This window comes from Choristoneura fumiferana, chromosome 18 (assembly GCF_025370935.1).
Source record: "Choristoneura fumiferana chromosome 18, NRCan_CFum_1, whole genome shotgun sequence".
Taxonomy (NCBI): domain Eukaryota; kingdom Metazoa; phylum Arthropoda; class Insecta; order Lepidoptera; family Tortricidae; genus Choristoneura; species Choristoneura fumiferana.
In genome coordinates, this window is record NC_133489.1 from 11,077,956 (window position 1) to 11,100,815 (window position 22,860).

Sequence of the window (22,860 nt, forward strand, 5' to 3'; positions counted from 1 at the left end):
TTTCGAAACAACACCCTTTGAATTAACACCTGGAACCTGCAACTACAATGTCGTAACTCCCAACTCTGCCAAGACACACAACTTGCCCGCTTTATTAAATTGGTTGGTCGATGGACGAAGTTCTCGCTTTAAGCGGGAATAGTTAGAGACGAAGATAACAACATTGTTGGCGGGAGTTAGTATAAGATACTTGCTGGTTATTACGGTGAGCATGTAACATTAGAACTTGAAGGACACACGAGAAAACTATTAACGAACAAACCGTAATATCAAACAGGTTAAATTATCAGTTAGTACAAGCACACTTTTCATTGCCTGTTTTATAGTCGCCAACATATAGCTTCATAAGTTACAAAACAAAAGGACCAGTGGAAGCTGTAGCTATTGCATAGCATTTACATTATTTCCGAGCGAGTTATCACTTAGCAGGCGGCGGTCGATTTAACACTAAAGCGGTTTGTTGACACGCAATTAACTGCATGTCGGGTTTGACAAAATTAAACATTGCGTGCGCGCGTGGCACCTATTGATGAAAAATCGTTTCAGCGTTCACATTTACTCGGACATTTTAACAGTTTTGCAGCTTTTGGGGTCAGTTGGGTAGCTGAGCCACACTTATGGTATGATTCGTTTAGACGACCAGATGGCCTAGTGGTTAGAGAACCTGACTACGAAGCTTGAGGTCCCGGGTTCGATTCCCGTGTCGGGGCAGATATTTGTATGAAAAATACGAATGTTTGGTCTCGGGTCTTGGGTGTTTAATATGTATTTAAGTATGTATCTATCTATATAATTATATTTATCCGTTGCTCAGTACCCATAACACAAGCTTTGCTAAGTTTACTTTGGGACTAGGTTAATTGGTGTGAATTGTCCCATGACATTTAAGTATTTATTTATTTATTTATTCGTTGTTATGATCTGGCAGAAAATAACCATTTTTATGCAGACGTCATAAAATGTAATTCATTATTTTTTTTCTAAAGCAGAATACAAGTTGCGTAATGAATGTAAAATTCGTTTTCTCCAACTTGCTCAGAATTTTTCTCATTCATGTTGGAAAAATCGACCGGGAAGTCCAACGTTATATGCGTTGATGCGATAATAAATAAAAAAAAAGTGGCATTACTTCCGGGACAATACAATAACTCTTTATTGCACACCAACACAGTAAGCAGTACAGAAAACACAAGTATATACATAGAGATTTTCTAAGGTAAGCAATACACATAACATGTCCGTGAAGCGTTTATTATTGTGCAGGTTTTTTACTTTTAATTTCATCCAAAACCGAAAATTCACCAAACAGCCAGCCAATGAGGACTATCGCGAATGAATTCGCCACTAGAGGCGCTAGTGTAGCGTGAGGTCTTTCAGAAACCTTTGTCCTCCCTTTTTCCGAACAAAACGGGGACTATGCAACACTGTGACATGCTCGAAATTTTTATGGTTCGGTTTTAAGGTGTATTAAATATGATTTTAATCTAAACTTTGTTTTCACGCCCGTAATAACAGACTTTGAAAGCCATACTTAAAAACCTTACGCAACAGTGCGTCATCTAGTGAGACAAAAAACGATAGCCCTCATTGTCCAATAGTCACGTACAAAACCGCGATTTAAAAAAAATTGTTTTCTGCGTTTAGCTAATGCCAATAATGATTGTGTCCAAATCATAATAAGGTGTATTTAGACTTAATTATTTTCTCGGACTGCTAAATATTTTGTAACAAAGGTAATAGTATGTTTTTTTATGTTTTGCGTTGGGGAATTGCCGCTTTAACTAAAAGTAAAAATGTATAATATTTATATATTTACTAATCCTATAAGTTTTCTTTTAATTTATTTTGATTACTATATTTTATGTGGAGCCAAATATACGATTCGGACCCAAATCTTTAATATCGAAATTGACGCGGGAACGTGAATTTCATTTTGTCAATGATTTTCTGGCGTGTTATTTTTACAAAAATAAAATGAGTTCTACAAGTAGTGATGAAAATATCCTAATGGGCATATCACAAACTCCTAACTCGTAGCGCAGCATTTTTTATCAGTAAGGTTTATTTTTATTACTATTAAAGTGTTAATTTTGTTTAGATTGTAGGTAGATTGTTATATAAACATATTGTGTCGAATAAATATAATGTTTTCGTATTCTTTCCTCGCATATTTGGAGAAAAGCAGTATATTCCTGACCTGTGTCTCGGCAGGAATGTAATTTCGTGGATTCGTATCTATTGAAGGACTCGGCTACGCCTCGTTCATCAAAACCATACTCATCCACGAAATGATTTTTCCCGCCCTCTGCAGTAATATACTATTTCTTCCAACTATGCCTTAATTTCATCATAACCGCACTAAATACCCAGCACAAAGCGGGACTTTTCTGCTCTAGAGCAGAAAAAATGTGTGAAAATCCTTTATTGCATTGTTTTATATATTTTTTAATTGCACCACCAAAGAGGTAACATAAGTATTTTGGCTATAAAATTAGCCTGCATAGTGTAAAAAAATCTAGTGTTAGGTTGGTCAACCTGACGGTCTTATGAAATTTGACAGAATGCGTACAAAAAATTGTTGCTATCAATTATATTAAAAATAGTAGTTGGCCAACCTGGCGCCCATCTGAAATTTGACAGATCGCGGGTAAAAATATCTGCTACTGACTCTGCCAAAAAAAGTAGGAAATTAAAAAAAAACAAATTGGCCCTTGCGAATTTTCCGTGGACATTTTTTGAGAGTGCGAATGTATACATCGTGACATTTCTTTCCTATTAACTGTTTAGCATGAGTTTTTTTTTCCTCTACTATTCCTGTAATAGTTGAAAGAAAAGCAGATTATACACCTCGCATTAAGTAATTTATATTGCCCTCGTGCTTCTTAAAGCCCTTCCAAATCGGCACTCAGTGCGATAATAAATAACTTTCTGCTTGGTGCAACAATCTACTATTCCCCACCTCTGCAGTAATATACTATTTCTCAAATATTATTACGTGGGTATTTTAGTGTTTCCATGTAGAATGCCCTCGTAAACGTACGTACCTAATGTCTTATTGTTATTAATGCATCAGCGTAGAAGCTCCGATTAAACGTGAGCAGGAGTAGCATTAATATTTAACCAGAACAAGAGACGGGATCACGTTAAAGAGGGGCACAAAAAGAGCCTGTCCGGGGTGACTAAAGCCCAATTATGCTAAAATAGTTTACAGACGCTGAATCATTGCGGACGCCGAGAGAGCGGTTAATATTTACCGATATTAATTGCTTGAAGCCTTTAACGAGACCGAAGAACAATGGATGGATGACTAGGTTAACATTTAGTTTGGCGTAATACAAATATGGACAAGGAGAGTACTGCCTCATTCGTATTCGTAAAGACGTGAATTAATGTTGTCATAACTTTATTGAAACTCCTCACCTTGTAATTTACAACTTCTTATTAAGGAAAATTTGATACAAGAAAATGTCGAGCCGGACTTGTTTATAAATTCTATTATTGTGTCGTTAAGAACACTTCAACCTTCCGAAAGTGTCATTACGTAACTTGAATTAACTTCAAAATATCTGCAGTTGACAAGTATCGAAATTAATGGCGAACTTGGCTTGGTATCTAACTTCGTTTCATACTCTTCCCATGGTGTAACTTGGCTGGATACAGTCAAAGTTTAGGGTAAACGTGTATTAGCACGACCCGGCTACGTCAATAACTTTTAGGTGATATTTCACATACAACCTTCTAATACAGGGGCTCAATCAAAGTAAGGCAAGGGTCGCAAGTGTACTATGGTAGGATGCTTTTTACCTATGATTGTGTTTTAGGACAAAACTGAAGTAGTAAGATATGCTCCGAATGCAAACGTTACGTTTTACCGTAAATCAACCTTTAACAATGATTGCTGGCAGTCTTCATTGTAAGCCGCCTTTATGCCGACTTTGGGTCCACACGGATTATCCCAGTTTTATTCGCATGGATGACAAAGTTTTTGAATTTATTAAAGGCTCATTTCCGAGACCCGCTCGTGTCTACCCTCAAACCTATTAAAACTTTGACCTTTAATTTCTTGCTTTTGTACGGAAATGCCGGTCGCGGCAACAATGTCAGTAATATTTGGACAAAATGTCGAAATAAGCAAAGACCATTCTTAAACTAGAATTTCTTAATTTCGCTAGAGTAAGTACAAATATTGTTGATACAACTGGTTCACAAGAAAGTTTCGTGTCGAAAAGACAATATAAAACAGCTAATAAGCAAAAAAAATGGTTTAAAGCGATCGCAGTCATTGTTAAATTTACGATTTATTTTAGAATAATAATTTATTGCTTAATGCATAATTTACTGCCAGCCGTCTTTCGAGGAATATTCCCACGGGATAGGGATAAAGTCTTGAAATAACAACCGCTGGGTATAAGCCCAGTCATGAAATTTGGTATGTAGGTAGCTGGACGTCTGGATTAACATATAGGCTATTTTTTATCCCGATATTCCCACGGGATAGGGATAAAATCATGAAATTTCAACCGCTGGGTTTAGGTCTTGAAATTTTGGACAGCTGTTCTTAACAAAACCTCAATGAAGATCGCGATATACATTTTGGGATTTCCCAGGGGAATTTTCAAAAAATCCCGGAATTTCAATTGTAACTACCAGGTCAAATAGTTTACGCGTGCGAAGCCGTGGGTAAACTTTAGTTAAATATAAATTCATAGCTGTTTTATTTGCTTTGCAACAAAGCTATAAAAACAAACGACAATATTATTTTCTATGGCTAAAGTCATTCCGCTGCTGAAATAACTTACAAACGCTATCTTATACCATTACTTTCGTTCTCTACAACAGCTCCAGCGGATATTAGGAAAACACATAAGCAAACTTTCCATAGGTTTAGCTCCTATGCAAAGTAGCAAACTGACCGATATGGAATTGGTACGCGGCGGTTAACTTAATGCGTCCATATGTGCCTTTGCATATACTATGTTACAGCGTATGTGACGTCAGAAACGGAATCTGGCCAAGCGGTATTTCAAGCTCGTGCTGTGTTAATCTCATTTTCGTTCTTGCCCAAATCGAGTTATTTTTACAACCAAAAACAATATCGATTTAACAAGCGCCGTTACTGCAATGATATTACATATAAACAGGGAGTAGATATATATGCTACTTACTACCGCCCCCGAATTGAAGATTCATAAAGGACCCAATTGTCTCTTTTCGCAATCAGTTTACCTCAAACAAGCCACGGTGCGAGTAGTCCGTGACAGTCAATGTGACAGTTGAACAAATCAATGTAAAATGCCGTCGTGTGTGTTTCGAAAGTGCACAAATTATGGTGCTAAAGTGAATAAAGCTCAAGAGATCACATATCACATGTAATATTTGTTTTATACTAGGTACATATTTTTATCGAAAATATCGAAAATACAAACTGAAATATAGATGCACAGAAAAACCAGAAAAATAAGACCAGCGCTGGGAATCGAACCCAGGTCCTCGGCATTCCGTGCCGTGTGCTATACCGCTACACCACCGCTGGACAACGATACAGACACGAATTTCTCCTATGCACCTCATATCTCAGCTTGTGTTGTTTCTTATTTAGCCACTTAAGCAGCGACACTAGCGACATCTATGCCGTAGCCCTCATCGAGAAACTTTTCGGCACTCCATCGGAACTAACCGCTCACCCGGACAAGAGATATCGTTATTAAGCAATCAAATTAAGATTGGTTTTTTGGAATCTTTTGGTATTTTTTATTTCAATTCCAAATTTTTTTGAGTTTATTTTTTGTTTTTTGTTTGTTAAAAATACAAAAAGATTCCAAAAAACCAATCTTACGTATTTTTAGTTACTTAATTTCTAAGTTTTTTGTAAAAAATACAAATGCTAAGACGGCAACATAGATTAAAAATCAGATGCGACAACGTAGGTATCAATATGGCCGGGTGAATCATATTACGATATGATACAGATATTGTGCTATGGCACAGATAGTGGCATTAATTTGAATAATAATATTATTACTATTGACACAAAGCGTGGACCTTACTTTGAGCATTCTCCATTAATACAGAGATGGTTTGAACCGTGATGTTAAAGGTCTGGAGTAGTTAATGTGGAACGTTAGTACCCCGTCAGTGTTAAAATTAACAACTCACAACTTTTTTATAGATTTCCTTTTAATGAGGTCAGGTCCTTCTAGTGCGGTGCCTTATACCGTGTTTATTATTTTTAAGCAGTTATTTTATTAAGTCGAAATAAATTCGGAAGCTATAGATAGTATTAGGTAACTTCCAAAGTGATTTACCTAATATACTTTTGTGAAAAATTTACATGAATATTTCTGCTCGAAATTGTGACTTTATGTACCTAAATCACTTAATTCAAATGTATATACAAAAGGGATATAGTAGGTATCAAAATATTTTGCCATGCCTACTAACCTACAAATTCGGTCACCGCATCTAAACACTCTTTTTTTTTTGTTTGAACAAGGCTTCCCTCTCTGCTTGTTTTTGTTTGAATTTGCTTATCATGGTTAAAATAATCTGTGGTACACCACTTTTGATTGTTTCGGCCAGTTTCAGCAGTAAATTTCCAAAAAACTCTATTTTAACACAAGAAGGTCTAAACTCAACAAGTCACAATAGATAATAGTACCTAATACAAGCTCAAGTGTCTGATTTCTTATACTCTTTGGTCTGATTGCCCATGACATGACAATAATGCTGCCACTCAAATAATAGCTGAGTTCAGCTATCATTAGCCAAACTACAGCAACGTAACATATCTATACTATGAAATATCATTGCGTTACTGCATCTGTTTGAATCACGACGATTTTGAAACACACCTAGTGAGCTTATCAAATGACTGCATTTTTTTTTAACTGGCTTACTTAATTGACTTATATGGTTGGGAAATTGCAATATCGAGTGTGACATTTTACTGCGATTCCGCACAATGAACGCTCGTAGTACGTAGTTGTGGGAGTTATAGTTTTCCGATATTGAAAAATACTATTTATCAGTAAAGTAACTCAACCTCTGGCCTCGACGGATCATAAAACGAGAAATGCAAGCTGAATCGTGCTAAAAACTGTATCAAAGAGACAAATGGGTAAATACTTTTTATAAATACGTTATTTGCAATATGTACCTAATCACGATCAGCGTGTGTGCGTGTATCAACACTGCAAAGTAACAAATTGGTTTATTTTGTGTGGAATTATTAAAACCAAAAATCAAATATAAACTTTACTTAGCAAATAAGCCGCAACGAGCTCTTTTATATCTATTTTTTTAGAATTTTCACAAGCACAAAATACTAGTATATAATAAAATAAGATACTGATATAACGAGCAAAAGTGTAGAAATTAGACTTGACAGCACGGCAAAACCAAAAACACTTTACCGATATGTTTTAATTAACCAGGAGATATTCAGAGTCTTCAGGATAAGTATCTAATTCAGTAATACATACTTAAGTACCTGTACGGCACTTAAACTAACTTAAATTGTAACTTGTAGCCTTATGGAATGAGCCCTTCAGTCTCATCCGGCGCTCAACGGATCGCCGGTGGGCCCCGGGGCTTCGCTACCTCTACCGTTGGCCACACGTACTCGTCTGATAACCCATGAAACGTCCGGTTTTCTCCAGATTTCTACGTGATTGAATTACAAATGATACTCATTTTGAACTGCTTGATAAGGGTTGTGCAAAGTTCCAGTTTCGAGTTTTTTTACTTAGAGTATTTAGATGATAGGCGGAGGAAATTCATTATTATAGTCGTTACCCCGAAACGAAAAAAAAACCTAATAGTATCACTTTCTTTTCCGTCTGTGAGTAGGTACTAGAAGTACTGTCAAGATTATTTTCTTAAGAACGAAGGTACCTAACGTTTCTAACGCTTGCGATCGCGATCAAATGACAGATTTATTATGTGAAATCTGTCATTTAATTGTGATCGCGAGCGTTAGTAAACGTTAGGCAACACGGCCTCGGGTTTAATTTCATCATCATATCACGTTCAATTTCTGACTATATATTTTTAATAATAATATTTAGTATACTTATTTAATTGTTTATTTCATAAATGCCCCCATGTGTTGATAATTGTACCACCTGCTTAAATATATTTTTATTAGTTGCCTCAAAGAGATCGCTCTGTAGAGCTATGGCCACCCATAGCTTACCGTATACATTTTGCTACCCATGACTCTGTTATACGATGTACAATAATGAGTTGTTGTACTGTAGTGTATAGTATTCCTAATTATATTCCCTAAAGTAAACTAAACGGACATGCCACATTAATTACATCGTTAATTTAAATTAACTGGCATCACAAAATTTACACCATTAATAAATAATATCTGATATGCAATGTTTTCAAACAAGCGACAATCAATATTTTACAAAACTCGTTAACTCGCCCGTTTCTCATTACAGCGTGCTACACCATTGGATAACGAGAATTCATCAGACATAAGTACCTTTACTTCACGAGAAACACCTAAATAAATTATAAGAGTCGTGTGCTCCCATGATTGTCGAATTTCGTAAGTCATCTCATCAGTAATTTACTCAGTCAGATACAAGCGACAGGGTCTGTGTGATTTAGTGTAGTCGAAAAATATAGTCGCAATATATATTTTAACCTCTGAAAACCTAAAGGAGTAATCGTAGGTGCCAAACGTCACTAAACGAAATCAAACGGTTATCGTCGTTTTAATGCACAAAGGAAATCTCTAAGTATGTCAAAATTTGTAATGAAATAAAGGATTTGACTCATGCTCGATCTGATATGTTCTTAGAAATGAAATCGACGTTAAAACGACAGTCATCATCATCATCATCATCACCATCAGCCCGAAGACGTCCACTGCTGGACAAAGGCCTCCCCCTTAGAACGCCACAATGAACGACAACTCGCCACTTGCATCCACCGGTTTCCCGCTACTCTCACGACGACAACGACAACAACGAAAACGACAGTAGAAGCCTTTAAATTGACACGCCAATATAATTCTATTTGATACTAGCTGTTGCCCGCGACTCCGTCCGCGTAGAAGTGTGAAAATAGTTTACGTCCTATTCTCAGACCCATGGAACAGATTTTTTTTCTGTTGCGTGCTCAGACCTATTACCGAATATATAAAAAAAAAATTGGTCAAGGCGTTTCGGACGACTTTGGTTACAAACACCGTGACACGAGAATTTTATATATTAAAGATAAAGATGACAATAAGATTTACTGGGTAAGTTCGGAAAAAAGGTGGCGGAAGACGTCCACTGTTGAACAAAGGCCTCCTCCTCGGAATTCCACAATGAACGACAACTCGCCAGTTGCATGCACCGCCCTTTTTACTCGCAACTCTCGCGATTTCGTCAGACCACCACTCGACGACCTTTCTCCCCAAACGGTTATCTGTTCTTCGAGCTATTTCTTGGGTTAGTTTATTTTGTAAAGCAATCGAGCTTACTTCTTGAGTAAATCGATTTATACTAAATGTTTGTTTGTACAGAATGGAAAAACAGTTTACAAAAAAGTGTTAAGTACAAAGGCAAACTTATCCCTGAAGGGATCTCTACCAGTCAACCTTTGAGTGGTAGAGTAGAGAAGAGCAATCAAAAAAACAAGGATCGACAAATAAAGCAAAACATTTGAATAAAAATATAAATGTGTATGTAAACCTAAATATATACAATATATAATACATTCATCATGCATACCTACCTAGTCATTTTTAATATTGAGATAACAATTGGACTTTTGTGCCACGCTAACTAAAAATACCTTAAGTGTTCATTAAAGCTAGTAGGTAGATACATTTATAAAACATTATTTATCTATAACTAAATATAATAGTACATTGTGCATCAAGGGGCGTAAGAAGGGGATTACTAACGAGAGTCTATTAGAAGACTACTACAAAACTCGAAAATTGAATTTCGTATCGTACCGTTCCTCTCACTCTCGTATTAAATAATATTAGCGTCAGGAAAACGATATGAACTTCGATTTCGAATTTCGTGGTAGCCCTCCCTGATTGTCACTTTTTTCGAGTCGTCTACCATAGATAATACTAAGAACAGTGTTTTGTTTAGAATTCGAATGGTCTTACGGCCAGATTATTCCAACATGCTAAAAAAATATTTACTAAAATTATTGCAAAACAATTTGATATAACGAAAATACAAAGTGAGACATGGATGCACAGAAAAACCAGAAAAAGAGACCAGCAATGGGAATCGAACCCAGGCCCTCAGCATTCCGTGCTGCGTGCTATAACCCCTACACCACTGCTGGAGTCCATATAACTCCCTTGGGGAGGAAAACTATACATAAATCCATAATTCCCGCGGGAACAAATGAGGCCATTGTTTTTAGGGTTCCGTAGTCAAAATGGCAAAAACGGAACCCTTATAGTTTCGCCATGTCTGTGTGTTTGTCTGTCCGTCCGCGGCTTTACTCAGGGACTATCAATGCTAGAAAGCTGTAATTTTGCACGAGTATATATGTAAGCTGTGCCGACAAAATGGTATATTAAAAAATTCAAAAATATTTTTTTTAGAGTACCTCCCATAGACGTAAAGTGGGGGTGATTTTTTTTCTTATCCAATCTTGTAGTGTGGGGTATCGTTGGATAGGTCTTTTAAAACAATTAGGGGGTTGCTAAGACAATTTTTCGATTCAGTGATTTGTTTGCAAAATATTAAACTTTAAATTGCAAATTTTCATTAAAATAGGGCGTCCCCCCCCTTCTAAAATCTAAACCGGTGGGTAGAAAATATTGAAAAAAATCAGGATGGTAGTAAGTATATCAAACTTACAAGGAAAACTATAACGGTTTAGTTTTCTTGAGAATTATTAGTAGTTTAAGAGTAAATAGCAGCCTAAGGTATAAAATATATCTAAACTTGGAACATTCCGTACAAAGTATAAAATCCTAAGAAAAATGTTACTTAATTTTATCTTAATGGCTACGGAACCCTATATCCCTATATGTCCGACAAGCTCTTAGCCGGATTTTTAGTATACAGGCATGGAATAACGTCATTGACGAGCAAGTGTGATGAAAAATAAATAAATATACACATTTACATACCTACCTACTATACATAAATAACACAAGTAAATAAATGTGACCTAGGCGGGATTTTTTATTTATAGGTTAGGTTAGGTTATATATTTTTTGTACATAGTCATATTTTTAAATGTTTAATGTATTGTGTTTTATTGCTTATTGTTATAAATAAAAATAATAAATGTAGCATTATACCAGATGTTATATCTTTCGAGTTCGAGCCACACCTCATACAAATAATATTGTTACTTATTATTGTTTGGCGCAGGTCGCGCAATCGAGCGGGTGTGCGCGGGCGCGGACGGCGCGGGCATGGTGTCGGCGGCGCGCGCGCTGCTGGCCGCAGTCACGCGGGTGCTGCTGCTGGCCGATATGGTGGTGGTGCGGCAGCTGCTGCTAGCCAAGGACAAGGTGACTATCAAAACCTTCACTACACGCACTGGGGCGTACAATGTGGGTAGGCAGCGCTAGTGCTGCCATGAGGGTAGACAGCGCTAGTGTTTGTTTTTCTGAAAAAAATCATGGTCCGCCGGCCAAGGTCAAGTGGAATGTTAAAATTAATAATAATAAATTCATAACCTATAAGTATTTATTTTATTTTATTTTATTAAATGTAGAGATGTTAATTCTTTGCGTGACATGATAAATTAAAGACACTTTTTTATAGGTACCTACAAATCAGGAAAAACTTGAATATGCCTAAACAAAATTGAATAGTCCATACTACTACTACGTTGGTTAATTCCTCTATGTCCCAACATCACCAGCTTGACTCGACGAACTAGAGTTTATTGATCATTTCAAACACTCAAGTCAAATTCTATCGGCTCCACCATATACTCATTGTGAAAAGGACTTTGTAGTCTAATGCCGTAACTGCCAGGTGAAAGATATAAAAAATACCACCATATTCTATTATACATATATATATATTATTAAGTTTCAAACGAAACTAATCGTATGATACTCGCAAACGAAACACCAGGCAATACTGTTAATGCACTTTAATTATTAGTTAAGATTTATCCTAAGATCATATGAACATCAGCAGGCATTTGACATGCCGTTGCCTAAGATATTGCATCAATATCGGCAGGTGGCCCGCTCGCTGGACCGCTTGGAGTCAGTGTCCAACTTCGCGGAGTTTGTGAGAGCGTTCACGGAGTTCGGCGGCGGAATGGTGGAACTGGCGAGACTGACTGCGGAGAGGAGAGCCGACCTGAGGGACGAGCGGCGAAGAGCACAGGTCGCAGCCGCGAGGAACGTTCTAGAGCGTTCTACTCTTATGCTACTTACCTCATCCAAGGTAAGAAAGACTACACCTACAGTTATAACTAACGTAAATAAAGATCCAAGAGATAATGCCAGCAAGATTTATGTATAGGTATCCTCACGTGTAGAGGTCGAACTGGACGCTTATTGCCGCAATCAACTACTGCGGCAGGAAGATAACTGCCATTAGTAGGTACTTTTCCCTTCCGTTTAATTAAGCTATGACCACAGAAGAAACGTAGCGCAGCGATGAAGGATTTAGAGAGATGGAATGCGATAAATTTCAACTCTAGTGGCCAGTGTCCCTCGGGTACTGTAAATTAGCCCTGTCGGTCTGGCGCCATTCGTCCCATCAATTATTTAGGTGTGCCCGCGCCAAAGTGGCTTCGTGACCACACCTTGTTGTCCGTCGGAGATTTATTGGAATACGATAAAAGAAACTTCTGCAAATTATAGGCTTGTATTTTAAACGAAAACAGATAATCAAGTTAGACTCAACCGCATCGCGTGTAAGAAATTTTTGTGGAAACTTTTTAGCATTAATGTAGGTATTTTTTGAAATTATCAAACAGTCGTAAGTAAAACCTCAAGTTTGTTGAGTCCTAACCAGAAAGCGGCTGTGGCCACTGGCGTATTTATACGAGACGTCGTTACGCTTAAGTGGCGAGACTTAGCCTAGGCCGCCATAATGGCACTTTCATAGCAGTTGAATTTAAGAAACGGAATAAGTTTAAATGCTGCGAAGCATTCGCCAGCTCCGAGGCATTGTAGAGGTACCTAAGTTAAGTAATATATAAGAAGCTTTCTAAAAAACTGGACGTGCGTGCACTTAAATTCCCATATATATAATTATATTTTGTTTAAATCGTTATTTTATTATTCATGAGTCAAGAAAAAACAAGCTTTCAGTAAATTCAATTCGGTACCTACATTATAACTCTTCTTCGGGCAGTCGGGTAAAAGGTAAAAGCCGTGGTGCCCTAGTGGTTAGACCTCAAACATCGTAAGGAAACCTGCACACGCTTGCGAAGAAATTCAATGGTGTTTGTGAAGTTCATCTGCACTGGGCCCGCTTTTGGGGCCGGGCCCTGGGCATCTGGGCCGATTTTGAGAGTTCTGTGGGGACTGTAACTTGGTAAGAGCTTCTATAGGTACAGGGGATCTACGCGCGTGACTTTAAACTGTTATGAAATAAACAATATATTTCTTTAATCATTTATATTTTATTTTAGAACTTGGTAGCACTTATAAATAATTTACATAAAATGGTTCCAGCCGCTTAGGCTATCGAGAGCAATCTGCCCTCCGGCATGTATAACGCTGTCAATCCTTTTTAAAGTCAAATTCTATAAACATACAATATAAAAATCCTATCCTTATACATAACAACGTCAATCTAACCTGCCAGGTGGTCAGTTTTACCACCTGCCAGCGGTATACAGCCTAGTTCCTACAGTACCTAGTCCTGTGCCCTGTAGTGGGTCATATAGGCCGAGATAAGTTAATGACCTAGCTACACCAGAGGAAGCAGAATTCAAAAACGCATTGAGTGTCTCTCAAATGTTTTTTCTAGTTTTCCCCATCTGAAGTGAACGAGGCAGTCATGAAAGACACATTTGAAAAGAAGCATTGAGAAATAGAATACAAAATTGATAATTAAGTATTATTTTATAACGTATTATGTAACGTAAGTATGACTTCCGTAAAGCCTCTAGAACCAAACTTATTCACACGGTACCGAAAATAGCGCAGCCCATATATCTTAGAGGCTCATATTTTTCAAATACGGTTGGCTTCTGTGGCCTGGTGGAGTGCGCTGGAGATGGCCGGTCATGCGATCTGTGCCTGCAATCTGTCAACGTTTCCGGCGGGCGTGTCGTGCGCCCTATGCCCCCCTCCCTTTCATATCACATGTTTTGCTGGCAGTCGTACGTTCTTTACAGTTCTTTTCAAATGTAGAACGCTGGTGTTGTTTCTTTGGAGCATCTATTGTAGGTCTAAATTCACACGTTCATTTAAAGTTACACGCACTAAATACGGGTTTCTGTGACAGGCTAGTTGGCGATAGTATCGTGAGGTAAATTTGAAAACTTTAACATTTATACCACGTTTGGGTACCTATAAGGTTGGTTAAAGCTCATTACAAGCAAGACAGTAACGTTCAACAGACTTCTCGATACTAACGCCATCTAAAGATTCTTAGCCTGCCGAGAAACCCTCGTATTTTGTTTCAAAACAATTTCTTTGAAAAACAAGAGAGTCGGTAAACAAACGTCTCCATCTTCAATTTTAATTTCAAGTTTTAAAACTTTAGACGATAAATTCAATGGCTGCGCCCAGTTGACTGCTCAGTCGTAATGACGTTAAGGCTGATCGTAAAAGAGCCCAGAGATCGCAGACTTGGATATAACTCTGCAAATTATTCCATGTCACGGCACAGCCCAGGCAGAACGGCGTGCCTCTAGATTAGATCAGAAGCTATTTCGCCAATCAATAAATTACTGACGTGTGCTTAGCGAAATCGTCTCGAATTAACCAAAGAAAAAGAAAAACAATGTTATCGTCCCTCATTTGTTTCTAAGTCCATTTTCGCGTTCATTTTCATCGAGCAAGACAGATTTTAGTAACGGTAACCTACCGTAGTTATTAATCTATCGGAATTACGTTACAAATATGGCGATATACATACATCTTAGGCATATTATAGATATCAGTTTTCTAATTTTCGTTTTGACGACCGGACCGGTCAAGTGGTTAGAGAACCTGACTACGAAGCTTGCGGTCCCGGGTTCGATTCCCGGCCGGGGCAGATATTTGTGTGAATAATACGAATGTTTGTTCTCGGGTCTTGGATGTTTAATATGTATTTAAGTATGTATTTATCTATATAAGTATGTTTATCCGTTGCCTAGTATCCATAGTACAAGCTTTGCTTTATTATTATTATTATTTTTATTAATAAGTACCAACTTATGATATTGTTTCACCTACAAAAACTATTTAAACACAGAATAGACAGACAAAACTATAGCAATATGATGAGGCTGAGAATGAGCTGATATATCTTCATACTCGTCTTTAGAAGTTTCCACCGTTTGTATTTGTGGTCACGGACTGCCGCCATTCAGTCTGGGATAGGAATGAGTCACGGAGCTAGACGTATCTAGGATTATCACGAACTTACTCGCAATGTAGTGTATACTCGTTATATTTATATTTTAGACGAGCAAAAATAAAGAATCCTCTATGTAGAGTTCTGTTGTGTAAATAACTGTTGTTAGGGATTGTACAATCAGCAGCAGAAATGACCGGTCGTGTAGCCCACAATGATCTACATATGTAGACATAACTAAGGCAATGAGAGGGTGTGTTTATCTTGAGACACAACCTCTTATCTAACTAATGTGTTCTGTCTGACTGTATTCTTACAATTTAATTATTCAAACAGCGATTAAAGCGTAGTACTACAACTTTCTATTCCCAGACGTGCCTAAGACACCCGGGGAGTGCGTCAGCGCGGGAGAACCGAGATACGGTGTTCTGTCAAATGCGGCGTGCCATGGACCTCATCCATTACGTCGTGCGCGACGGCCTGCCCGGACACGAGGATCACACGCAGGAGGTTGGTGCGCAATGGATACTAATTGGTATTCAGCTAATATAGTTTAAAGTAATTTAAAATAGAGATGCCACGTATACCGAATAGTAACCCAATATACATAGCATCTCTATTTTAAATGTTTGGGTAAAACTTTCCTTTTGTATTTTGGCAACTCTTTAGACATGGGCAAGATAATGAAAAATCTGAATTGAATTATCAGTTAAAATGTCGTCTTTTTCATAAAGCAGGGCAGAATGGACGCACACGATAATAGGACGTTAGAAAATACCATGCGTGGATTTTTGGGATGTGAATTGTGTAATATAGATGCACTTAAAGAACTTCGTTTAGTTAATAAAATAAGAAGAGGTGTGAGATAGCATCTGAAACGATTCGTGTAAATATACCCTCTACCGTTTAACATGGCACACACTGACGTGTTTTTGATACTTAGCTTCTTCAAAATAATATCTGTTAAACACAAATTATATTATGTACACCTGAATAGCTCTAATACGTTATATTCGAACATAAAACAGCGACAATAGCTTTGAAACATTGAACCGAGACGTAGGTATCTTTTTTGTCTCCTGACTACGGCTGTCGCGCTCAGGAAAAAAGTGTCTCCATAATAGCTCCATTTAAATCTCGAAAGCTCTGTGAATTGCTACGAAGATTAGGTACTATTTTCATTCTGCTGAATAAAAATGGATTAAAAAAACGCATTTATGCTTAGTGCACACCAAGCACCAAATAAATAAGCATAAAATATGGTCCTTGGAGCACACTTATTTATCGAAAAACTTCGATTAGATTTGGTACCTAGTATGTGAGACTGACCTAAATGAAGATCGTACAGTCAGCAGCAGAAGTAGATGAGCGGTTGTGGTGCTCAAAATGATCTAAACATTCTTGTATTGCCTTGGCAGCAGTGTCGTGTCTAGATAATTATGAGCACCGTAACCGCTCATCCACTTCTGCTGCTGACTGTACTCAGTGATCAGTGCCGACAACGCATATGAGCGATATGTACCTAATGTTCATTGATATGTATTCCTTAATATAAATAAGTGTAAAGGAAGAGTCCATTCATTTTACATCTGATCAACTTCAACGCGTAATTTTTTTAACAAAAAAGTAAAACCGACTCCAAAAAAAATAACAAAAAATTAAACCGACTACAAAACTTATACACAACAAATATTTTTCAAGGTACCTACTAGCTCGAAGTCGGTGACTCAGCACGAGCCAGCAGGAGTGGAACAATTAGTCGTCTACCTCACCTGCATACTATATATGGGTTTGAATCCCTCCTGGCTGGGTCGTGCTGAGTCACCGACTTGGAGCTAGTAGGTGCCTAGAAAAATATTTTCATTTCAAGGGTTTTGTAGTCGGTTCTATTTTTTGGTGTTTTTATTTTATTTGGAGTCGGTTTTACTTTTTTGTTAAAAAAAAATCTTTATTTCTCACTTTTTAGTAATTCGTAGCCAAAGTACATATCACAACGATTCCATTAAGCCCAAACACGACTTAGTTACGTTGTTTTATAACATAGTTCCGTTGCCTATCTTCTAGCTTCAGCATCCGATCAGTTCGAAAGAATCATTAACTTAAAGCTTTTTCTTTGTCGCTTATCTAGGTAGGTATATTAATCATGATCGTTTATAGACGAGCGAGCATTACTTAGCATTGACGAGTTCCATTGGTCAACTACGGTCTTCTTCATCTGGTCCAGGTTACCAAATTATACTTTCTGAATGTAAATGCTTATTTTAATGCTAAAAATGACTAAATAGCCATAGGTGTGCCTATAAAATTTGAGGTTTGCCCTCGATTTCCCTAGGATCCCATCATCAGATCTTGACTTGGTGACAATGGGACCACCTCAGAAGAATATTCTTTCGAATAAAAAAAGAATTTCGAAAATCGGTCCACCATTGACTGAGTAATCGGTGAACATACATAAAAAAATATATACTTACAAACATTGGAACATAGAACCTCCTCCTTTTTTGAAGTCGGTTAAAAATTGCTTTGCTCTGACAGCTTTACGACTACTAACAAAAACACTAATTTTACCATTTTCATATTTACGAGCTACTTATTATGAACAGCAATCATTTGTATATATTAGGTTAGGAACGGCCTGTTGCCCCAGCCCACGGCGACGTATTTCCTATTAAGAATGGCGGCAAAATTCACGATAAACATCTAGCACCAGAGGGAATGCTCCTAACGCCATGCATATGTAGCTCCGAGTCACGTTTGAAGGAGGAAGTTTCATATTTTACGAAGGTTTTATGTAAATTTTGTTTCGCCTTTATCCTGTGTAATGGCTACGAACGTATGCGAAACGTTGCATGAATCATGATATTTTCAAATATCGACTGATACTTTGCGTACTTATCCTAAATTTATTAACAACGGTGTGCCTCCGGAAATTCAGGAAACCATTTGTTTGGTTGGCGGCAGCCTGAACGTAAAATAACGTGTTTCGAATCTACGAAACAGTAGCGACAGCGACAGCGACCATTCAAAATATCTGCAACAAGCGTTTAGTACAATGGCTGTGCACTATTATTGGACATTACCTAGACGCACGCACGAATGGTGTTTACCAGCCAAGTTGGAACTTGTCGTCAGTCAAGTTTAAGGTATTTTATACTTATGTTATGTACCTATGTACTTCATATTGAACATTTGACCTCGTTGAGTTGATACACTTGGCCGAGGCGACTTAGTATTTACTAGTTCTGTGGACACTTGGGAAGGCTAGTCTCTCGCCAGGCTGCTTAAATCAAAATAAAAACTTTAAGTTTTCACGAAAAATGTTTACGGAAATGGTCATCACGTTTGTTGCGGGTAGTAAATTCAGTTTTATTTGTTTCCCCTTCTAAGTATTAACGGCCATGCTCGCTGCGGATGCCGCCGGTGTTGGATTTTTAGGGCGTAGGAAACGCAAATGTGTGCATAACTTGAAACCATTAGGCACACAATCCATTACAAAAATAATGATTCCAGCGACATTGAGAACTATAATAATCATATTATGCTATTCTACTTACCTACATTACAATTTATTACTATTTCTTAATTAAGTGCATGACAATATTACCATTACAAAATGTGCGGGGATGTCTGTTTAAAAGCAACTAATATCTTTTTGCCCCGCTCCACAAATGGATAGTGGGCCTTGAATACGTCCAAAAAGGAAAATCCGCAGGTAATGCAAATGGATAAAGAGCTCCACATTTTTTAACGCTTTTTATTATAGGTAAATAAGATTAAACAGACACGACGCAAATATTCAACTCAAACTCTACCCATTTATGTACTTTCTTGTTAATTACCTACCGACTCGTTATAATTCCTGAAACGTTTCATACTTAAGTAAATATAAGTAATTAATCTGTTCAATTTTTACAATAGAATTGCCAATCAAGATTTTTTTCTCAACCCATTCCGCTTAAATTATGTTTCACTTTTCAAAATGTGATTCTTGATAGACTGTAGTGTAAGTAGTACTGAAGGCTGATATTTCTTCATAGATTTCATGAATTTCTCTTTCTTGAAAAGGTGACATCCCGCGATTCTCCGCACTTCTGTTCTGTGTAAACCATACGCGTATACGTTGTACATTGTACAGTACAATGCATAGAGATGTAAGACGCTCAAGAGGCTGCCGTGACACAAAAACCGGAAGTATACCGGTATACCGCTCTACTGGGCGGCCATGGCACACGTATGCGGTGCACTTTGTTTATCGATAAAGACCGCTAATACCTTCTTCATTCTGCATGTGCCATTGTTATAGTTATTTCAGGATTTCTCTAAGGCTACCGCTTCTAATACTTTTAAATAATTAAATTATTTAAGAAACTAACTTATTAACTAGGTACGTAATTACAAATAATTTAGTTTTGTAAGCGGTTTTGGAAAGAGTATAATATAGTTTGCACAATAGTTTTAACGTACAAAATATATGCATTGTGTCGTTTTTAGAATAACAACCATTATTGAGAATTGACTCTTATATTAAAATGGATAAAAAAACAGATACGTTTAAAAATATATTATCGATAAATAGCTGTCCTGCCAGCAAGCGGTTGCGGCTAATGTACGATAAGGATCACACGCTATCACGATGGGCAGCCCAGCACGCTCCGACCACGACTAAGCTTTGCTTCTGTACATTAATACCGCTCCCGGTCACTAGATAATACAAGGGGTATATTTTAAACCGCAATCTTACCTAATAGACTGACTTACTAGACACGATCCCATTGCATAACAAATTACCTTTCTGAGATCGTGAGGTTTCGCCTTTATGAATTTATCCGTTAGGTACGTCCGCCCACGTGGCTCCTAATGCAGTATACATCTTTAAGCCCCCATCCATTCTACATTCCAATTCACTAGGATATTTGTAGGTAAGTGCGAGGTGTTTTGTACCAAATTATTAATTAATCTAATGAATGCTGTTTTTACCCTTCAGCACACATGGACTATTTCTATCTCATATCATATAGGTCATAACTTTCTGTGCATAAACACAATTTTATTTCTTTTCTTGTAGTTGCAACCATTTTCGGATAGTCGTGAACAGGTATAAACAGCCACGTAGGTAGACGAGTGCCTTCAAAATTCTCTCGCTATTTTATATTTAGACGTAGAGTACCTATTGTATATTATGCTTATATTTTATGAACGTGTTTCACATGCATTTATTAACTCGCTTTCACATTTTGTCGAATCTGAGGACTTTTTGAATCTTTTATTCGCAATCGCCTCCTTTAACGTAAGTATTTTCAGCTAAACGCCTTACTGATTGCACTTTATTTGTATACGATTTGTTATTAGTAGGTATACATAGCACATACAAGCAGGGAGCAAAACAATAATCTCACAGAGGCATTCAAGTTCATACTCCTATCTTGGGATCAAGGCATAGTTTAGCTTCCTGCCACTTTTAATAACTAGGTCAGCAGTGTTAGTTATTGCATAACCCGTAGCTTCGACATTGGCTTCTCTTTTGGGTCCCCGACGGATATTTTTCCCCTTATGCTACTATATTAAATAACATTGTAATGCTTCTATTCTGCTAGTATGTACCTACACACACAGCAACTGTAGTAAAATACTCACTTCAACATGTTCAAAACTTTTCTGTACAAATCTTAAAACGTACTTTATCACATAAGTATCTATTTTATATCTTAATGATGCTATACCTACATTGTACACATTAAGAAATCATCTCTCAGTGACTATCCGTTAAGTTACATTCATGAAAGATAGGAGCACCGTTTACGTAAATTCAGTTTCTCAGAATCATACTAAACAATTTACTCAATTTAACTTAAGTGTTCAAAGGTTCCTGTTTATTTTACTGAAAATTAACAAAAATTGTCCACGAGATAAGGGTGAAGACCAAAAAGTTGCACACCGTTAAAGCTGCGTTAGCAGGTAGTTTTAATTTCCATTAACTTTTTCCATTGTGACACGAAAATTTATCATACATTTGTATGGATAATTTATTTTGAAAAAAATTAGATTTTTTTTTTCAATTTTCGTGTCACAGTGGAAAAAGTTAATGGAAATTATAACTACCTGCTAACGCAGCTTTAACTGTTTGCTACTTTTTGGTCTTCACCCATAAGTATACCCAGTAGTTACGCCCACGCAGAGTTAGCGCATCGTACCTAGAGATAAGATAGAGACAGTATAAAAGTTGACGTTGTTCAACCTGCCGCACATGGGTTTACGTCACATTTACGTCATATTAACCTATTTATTATTAGCTAGTTATATCGTCTGGTTGTATCTACGATGCACATCATATCTCTGTCTGTGCTATTAAGATGGTATTCTGAAATACTCGTACATCATACATTTAACTTTAGTGCTTTCGCTAAGTGTGAACAAAGCTGACTACAACAATTAAGTACTAGCGAGTTATCATGCGCGTTTGCAATTTCGAATTCTTATCTGTAATGGCACAGGTAACCCTATTGCATAGGGTAAGTTGGTATTTAGTCACTATCGAAGTTACAACAAAACGTGAAACTTAACTAAAATCATTTTTATGACCTGGTGCTGTAGGCAGCGCAATGGGAAGCTGGGACGGCGTTAGGCTCGCTGCGGGGCCTGACGTCGCAAGTCCGGGCGGCGCGGGCGCGCGGGGGCGCGGACGCTCCGCGCCGGAGAGCCCTGGCTTCGACCCTCCGAGCCTTGGTTGAGCGCACGCACGACTTCACCGACTCGGCCTACACGTCGCACGACCACCGCCAGCGGATACTCGCGCTCGCCGAGCGGATAGCGTACGAGCTGGAAAGGCTTGTCGCTGTAGCCGTGTCCATGGTGAATCTTTGTAGCATGTTTTTTCTAAGGCTTATTTAATATTATAGCTGATCGGTGAACAAGAAAAAGCAGAAAATAATTTATACCTACTTCCGTACAAAAGTCAAATTCAAGTCAAATATAAAAATCAACAGTAGTACCTACTAGACCAATAACTAAGCAACTGGAAGTCTATGGGGGAGGTCTATGTCGAACAGTGGACGTCCTACGGATATGCCGTTAACTGCTATAAAATTACTTACCTATGTAGTATGCGTGCCCGATTTGAATTGAACATGTGCTTCTATGTCACATTTTTTCAGTTATTCAGTAACAATCCATATCCATCTAAGCTATGTATTGTATACCCACTAATATAGAGGCTTACCTACCTATCAGCACAGGACAGTGCTTGTTATAGCCTAAATTGAATAAAGATATTTTGACTTTGACTTTGACACAAACTTTTTACAAGATCCAAATAAAATTGTTGCGATGAAATAGCAGTTGCGTAGCAGTTTTCTTTGATCGTCATTTTTTTGATCATTCAATGAGGATG

General features: G+C 37.5%; 1 protein-coding gene across 5 annotated transcripts in view; it reads left to right on the forward strand.

The window, feature by feature from the left end:
* The window catches only part of alpha-Catr (alpha-catenin related), an 88,271-nt gene that overhangs the window by 55,168 nt on the left and 10,243 nt on the right, over positions 1-22,860 (forward strand). For 3 of the 5 annotated variants that reach the window (XM_074101722.1, XM_074101723.1, XM_074101725.1), the window contains exons 3-8: positions 11,358-11,500; positions 12,165-12,395; positions 15,846-15,983; positions 19,150-19,185; positions 20,539-20,568; positions 22,065-22,322. In XM_074101722.1, the coding sequence (XP_073957823.1) occupies positions 11,358-11,500; positions 12,165-12,395; positions 15,846-15,983; positions 19,150-19,185; positions 20,539-20,568; positions 22,065-22,322 (836 nt within the window). The remainder of the gene's footprint in view (positions 1-11,357; positions 11,501-12,164; positions 12,396-15,845; positions 15,984-19,149; positions 19,186-20,538; positions 20,569-22,064; positions 22,323-22,860) is intronic. The other 2 variants (XM_074101727.1, XM_074101726.1) reach the window with 2 other exon arrangements.